Source organism: Bos grunniens, chromosome 7 (assembly GCF_055505025.1).
Source record: "Bos grunniens cultivar Pamir isolate PY7600 chromosome 7, Bosgru_T2T1.0, whole genome shotgun sequence".
Lineage (NCBI taxonomy): Eukaryota > Metazoa > Chordata > Mammalia > Artiodactyla > Bovidae > Bos > Bos grunniens.
The window spans coordinates 68,557,333-68,563,384 of NC_141171.1; the positions used below are offsets into that span (position 1 = coordinate 68,557,333).

General features: G+C 39.3%; 1 protein-coding gene across 1 annotated transcript; it reads right to left on the bottom strand.

Annotated features, from left to right (window-relative positions):
* Nucleotides 1-208: 208 nt before the first annotated feature.
* Nucleotides 209-4,552, bottom strand: LOC147369765 (hepatitis A virus cellular receptor 1 homolog). The gene is made up of 3 exons (XM_086413514.1): nt 4,442-4,552; nt 3,533-3,569; nt 209-966 (listed from the first exon to the last, which is right to left on the bottom strand). The coding sequence occupies exons 1-3, from the start codon at nt 4,527-4,529 to the stop codon at nt 864-866; spliced, it is 228 nt and encodes a 75-aa protein (XP_086269640.1). The 5' UTR covers nt 4,530-4,552; the 3' UTR covers nt 209-863.
* Between the last annotated feature and the right edge of the window lie 1,500 nt (nt 4,553-6,052).

A 6,052-nucleotide genomic window follows, 5' to 3' on the forward strand; every position in this document is an offset into this window, starting at 1 on the left:
GCCTCTTTTGCTACTCCCTCCTTCTCTTTTTTCCTTGTATTTATTTCTGCCCTGACTCATTCTAAAATTCAGAGCCTTCCAGTTGTCAATATAAGTACCTAGAACTGTGGCACTGAGGTAGCAAAAATATCATAAATTATATGGCTATTGATTTTCTTCTGGTGCCTTCATAGTCTACTCAATACCATTGCTTCTTCTAACTGCTAAAATACCATCCTGCTCCCAAATAAAGCATTTAATGCCCTGTATTTCCAGAACCCTGAGAAACCAAATTTGTCTATAATGGAAAAATCACATTCACCTCCATTTTTCTATTGGATAAATAGAAACCTGTACACACCATGATTTGAAACCTTGAGGACCCTACACAATATCACATTTGGAGTCACTTTATTTAAAAAAAAAAGGGGGGGGGGGACAATCATGAAATGCTTCCATGTTAAGTCCTCTAAGTCCCAGATTAGATGTCCTAATTCTAAGTTGTTTTCAGGTATTCTTGACAGCCTTGGTAACTGAGGTAGAAGTGTTTTTTCTATCTTGCCAATGAGAATTCTTGATGGAAAACAGGATTCATGAGGTCTAAAGAGAATGTACAATTCTAAGAAGTATGTTTCATGTTTTGAAGAGACCTCTACAATGATCAGAAAGTTTGAGCCAATTTAGTATAAAAAATTAGGACTCTGTGACAGAGGTTGACTTTACACAGTTGACCTAGTGTCACTCTACCCAGTGTCCCTGACTCAGAGGAATGCCTGGGAAACTGACTGAAAAATTCTGCAGCTGATTGACAGGACTCTTACATGGTATCTGGTCACTGTCTGCTATAGTCAAGGGCATAACACTTTAGAATCCGGATCCAGGACTCAGTGATAGTCATCAATAATGTAGACATAGTCTTCTGCTTGGATAGGCTTCAGAGCTGCATTTTTCAAAGCTCCAATGCAAGTATCTTTCAATGGAATCACACTGTAGAAACAATAACATGAGTAAGAAAAAAGATCAATTCTCAGGTATGAGCAGCATATTTGTTTATATTCATTCAAGCCTGGGTATTTGCATTTCTCAGAGCCCCATTCAAACATCCTATGAAATGAATAGAAGCTTCCAGAATTGTGAATATGAAGTTACAGGAAATTATTTTTAATAAGGAGGTAGAAAGTCACACCTTTTGGTTTCAAAAATCTCACACTGGTCTCTTTCAAGACACTCGTGCAATAGAACACAAAAATTTATAATCTAAGAAGACAAATACCACACATCAAATTGAAGTATTAAACCAGGATGCACAGTCTCAAAGATGGCCAGGAAATGGTTTGGCTGGTGTTTTTCTACCTGAGGACTATGACCCTTTAGTGAATGTTATTTAGTGGTATGTATCCTGTATTTAAGATAAATATATATATATAACAATACAAAATATCAGAGCATATCAGATATAGTAAAATAGTATTGCTTCACCTAAGCATGTTCTAGATCCCAGAGTCAAAAATCACACCCTGCCTTAACAGTCAAAATTAGAAGGCCATGGGTTAGATGAGTTTTACAACATGAGTGCTCACACATCAAGTGTACACAAAGGTCATCTGTGGAGTTTTGATATCAAGGCTTTTTTAGAGGTTGTCTGTAGGCACTATTTTTATTACCTAAGCCTGCTCAGAAAAGAAATGCACTGAATCAGAGCTGAGTGAGGAAATAACATCATGAGGAAATACACCTTTTTGTTTTGTTTTGTTTGCTTTTCTATATTATACAGCATCTTCTACAATAAATATTTTCTTTTCTATTTAGTTGATTAAAAACTGAAACTTTAAAAACGTAACATTGAAAAAACAAAAATAAAACAAAAGGATGTTATCATTCATGGTTTTCTGTCTGTAGGGAGTACTTTTTTTTTCCCCTCTTGGAAGACAGTCAAAAACACCTAAAAGTCTGGTTTTGGACTCTAAGAGACCTCTGTGTGATATGACCTTGGATGTCACTTAACATCTCTAAACCTGTTTTCTAATTAGTAAACTGAGAATAATACTACTGCCTGTCTCACAGGTTTATTGCTGTGAAGGGCATGTTTGCAATAATAAAATCCAGCATCTATGGAACACTTGCAATATGCTGGAGATTATTCAAGGCATATTTGGTGCACTGGCTCATGTGATTAACTCAGACGTAGGAAAGACTGGGTACAAACATCCAATGAAAGAGAACTAAGAACAATGGATGGCAGTTAAAGAGGGACGAATTCGGAATCAAAGAAAGACTTGGCTTAAAGCCCAAGCTGGACCAGATGAAGCAGTTTATTTTGCTGGAAGTAGGTAGTGGTTTCCTACCTTTACAGAGGCTTTGGGAAATGACTGCAGGGATGCATACAAAGAAGACTTAATTTTTGACTGGGTGAAGGGGTAAACTTGCAAAACTGTAAATTGAAATGCCTGTGAGGCCAGACAACTAATGTAAATGAACAGAGCAGTCTGGGTATGGAATAATAGGGGATGGTGGGAACTGTGGGGAGCTGGAGGCATGTCCCTACCCCCTGCCTTTGCGGGTCTTCAGCCTGGAGGTATCTTCCTGCAGATTTTTGCAGAGCTGCCTTCTGCTTCTTTGGGGCTCACTCACGTAGCCTACTGCCCTGCTCCAGTATTCCCCATGGTATTTCTCTGGAAGTTCTATGCTGCTGCTGCTGCTGCTAAGTCACTTCAGTAGTGTCCGACTGCATGCGACCCCATAGACAGCAGCCCACTAGACTCCTCTGTCCCTGGGATTCTCCTGGCAAGAATACTGGAGTGGGTTGCCATTTCCTTCTCCAATGCATGAAAGTGAAAAGTAAGGGAAGTCGCCCAGTCGTGCCCGACTCTTAGCGACCCCATGGACTGCAGCCCACCAGGGTTCTCTGTCCATGGGACTTTCCAGGCAAGAGTACCAGAGTGGGGTGCCATTGCCTTCTCCAGGAAATTCTATAAGGCCCTGCTTATTCATTTATATGTTTTCTGTCTGTTCTGCTCATCTTTTCGGAAAATAATATTCAATACACATGCAATAAACAAAGCACTGAATGAAAATCAAATAAAAAACTAAACAACCCATTCAAATGACCCCTGAAACAATATCTGCAATTTAGTTCTCTTGCTCTAAGAGATAAGGTTTGAGGTGTTATTTCTGTAGCAGTTATGACACAATTCCAGGGAAATATAGAGGTGCTTGGAGAAGGAAATGGCAACCCACTCCAGTGTTCTTGCCTGGAGAATCCCAGGGAAGGAGGAGCCTGGTGGGCTGCCTTCTATGGGGTCGCACAGAGTCGGACACGACGAAGCGACTTAGCAGCAGCAGCAGCAGCAGCAGCAGCAGCATAGAGATGCTAAAATCATCACTGGAAGGTTGAACAGCAATGGAGGTGCTCTATATACTAGATTTTTCAGGATCCAGAGTATAAAATGGAGAACTTGGAAGGAAAAGAGGAGAGGGACAGAGAAATTTTCCTTATGTTTACTAGATTAAGAACGTCAAAAAGCATTATTAACACAAACCGTTTCAAACTTACTGTAGTAGCTCCGCCTTGCTACCCAGGCAAAAATATCCTAAATTGAGGGGGAAATGAAGAGAAAATTAAACATGCAAGCCAAAGAGTTCATGAGATTTTTTTTCTAAACCAGTATATTATTATGATTATTACTTTAATATGAGCAAAATCAGTACAGCTCTCAGAGTCTAAAAAAAAAATAATTTAGAAGAAAGAATATTTTTAAAAAGGAGAAAACAAAATCAATCTGACCCTAACCTGATAATTCCAGGTAACTTCTCTTGAATCTCTAAGGAGCCAAGTAAGCCCCTTGGTATAGAGTATTTTGTGGTTTGTAGGTTTAGTGTATTGACCTACATGCCCTAGCTTACTTTAATGCCATTATATTTCACTGAAAAAAACCCCTGAATATTGCACTTCTCCCATAGAAGACAGGTTTTACACACACAACTGGTGGAAGGAGACCACGAGGTGCTGGATGACTGTCATTGAAACCCTTTGTTCTTCTCCTAGCTCTGAAATCATGTACCCTCCTAATGTCTCTTGTGCTTCTTCTATTAAGTGGGTGTTATAAAACCATCAACAGTTTTACCCCCGATAGGGATAAAATATTGTTATTGAGGGAATGGGAAAAAAACAAAATGGGAGGGAACAAATGTTGTACATTACAATGGCTTATGGCTTCCAAATCTCAACTTTACACAACCAGTGCTTATTTCTCCATATTTAATTTCTCCTATGGAGAATTTAAATATCATGTTTATGGAATGATAAATTTAAGATAAATAAAAAATTTAAAAAAGATCAAGGCAAGAACCAAGAAGTTACGTGAAAATAATATATTGAATATACAGCCACATGTATTTGCTGCAAGAATACTACTGTGGGCTCAAGAATATTTCTGAATATTTCAGTCCTGAGGTGACTTACTTCTCCTAATCCAGAATACCACAAACATGACCAACAATGCCAAAATAGTAACCAAGATTCCAATGTAGACTCCCTTGTTGGTGCTCATCCATGTTTCCTGTGCCAGCGCCACAACCTACAGAAACATCAGCAGATCAAACACAAAACAGAAAAATAAAGCGATCTTTTTAGAGTTATAGGCAGAAAACATTTCAGAAAATAATATACCCAGATAAATTATTGTTTATTGGCCCCTGGCTACTTCTGGATCATGAGGGGTAAGACAAAATGATGTACAGTTATAGCCTTATGATGAAATTCTAAGACAACTCAAAATTCAAAATGTATTTGGGAGTGGTGGAAATGTTTACATCTTACATGTGGTGGTATTTAAAGAAGGGTACAGATTTGTTAATACTCAAATGGTATGCTTCAAATGAGTGTGCTTTATTATTATAAATTATACATACTGTAAAAAAAAATAAGCTCTTTTCATAAATAATTCTCTTCAGTTCCGTTCAGTCACTCAGTCCTGTCTGACCCTTTGCGACCCCATGAATCACAGCACGCCAGGTCTCCCTGTCCATCACCAACTCCTGGAGTTCACTCAGATTCACATCCATCGAGTCAGTGATGCCATCCAGCCATCTCATCCTCTGTTGTCCCCTTCTCCTCCTGCCCCCAATCCCTCCCAGCATCAGAGTCTTTTCCAATGACTCAACTCTTCGCATGAAGTGGCCAGAGTACTGGAGTTTCAGCTTTAGCATCATTCCTTCCAAAGAAATCCCAGGGCTGATCTCCTTCAGAATGGACTGATTGGATCTCCTTGCAGTCCAAGGGACTCTCAAGAGTCTTCTCCAACACCACAGCTCAGAAGCATCAATTCTTCGGTGCTCAGCTTTCTTCACAGTCCAACTCTCACATCCTTACATGACCACAGGAAAAACCATAGCCTTGACTAGACGGACCTTTGTTGGCAAAGTAATGTCTCTGCTTTTGAATATGCTATCTAGGTTGGTCATAGCTTTCCTTCCAAGGAGTAAGCACCTTTTAATTTCATGGCTGCAATCATCATCTACAGTGATTTTGGAGCCCAAAAAAATAAAGTCTGACACTGTTTCCACTGTTTCCCCATCTATTTCCCATGAAGAGATGGGACCAGATGCCATGATCTTCGTATTCTGAATGTTGAGCTTTAAGCCAACTTTTTCATTCTACTCTTTCACTTTCATCAAGAGGCTTTTGAGTTCCTCTTCACTATCTGCCATAAGGGTGGTATCATCTGCATATCTGAGGTTAATGATATTTCTCCCTGCAAGCTTGATTCCAGCTTGTGCTTCTTCCAGCCCAGCATTTCTCATAATGTACTCTGCATAGAAGTTCAGTAAGTAGGGTGACAATATACAGCCTTGATGTACTCCTTTTCCTATTTGGAACCAGTCTGTTGTTCCATGTCCAGTTCTAACTATTGCTTCCTGATCTGCATATAGGTTTCACAAGAGGCAGGTCAGGTGATCTGGTATTCCCATCTCTTTCAAAATTTTCCACAGTTTATTGTGATCCACACAGTCAAAGGCTTTGGCATAGTCAATAAAGCAGAAATAGATGTTTTTCTGGAACTCTCTTCCTTTT

Coding starts and splice junctions, on each gene's coding strand:
- LOC147369765 (XM_086413514.1), bottom strand. CDS start 4,529: ATGAGCACCAACAAGGGAGTCTACATTGGAATCTTGGTTACTATTTTG. Junction 3,570..4,441: donor GGTATTCTGGATTAGGAGAA/GTAAGTCACCTC, acceptor CCCTCAATTTAG/GATATTTTTGCCTGGGTAGC. Junction 967..3,532: donor AGCAAGGCGGAGCTACTACA/GTAAGTTTGAAA, acceptor TTGTTTCTACAG/TGTGATTCCATTGAAAGATA.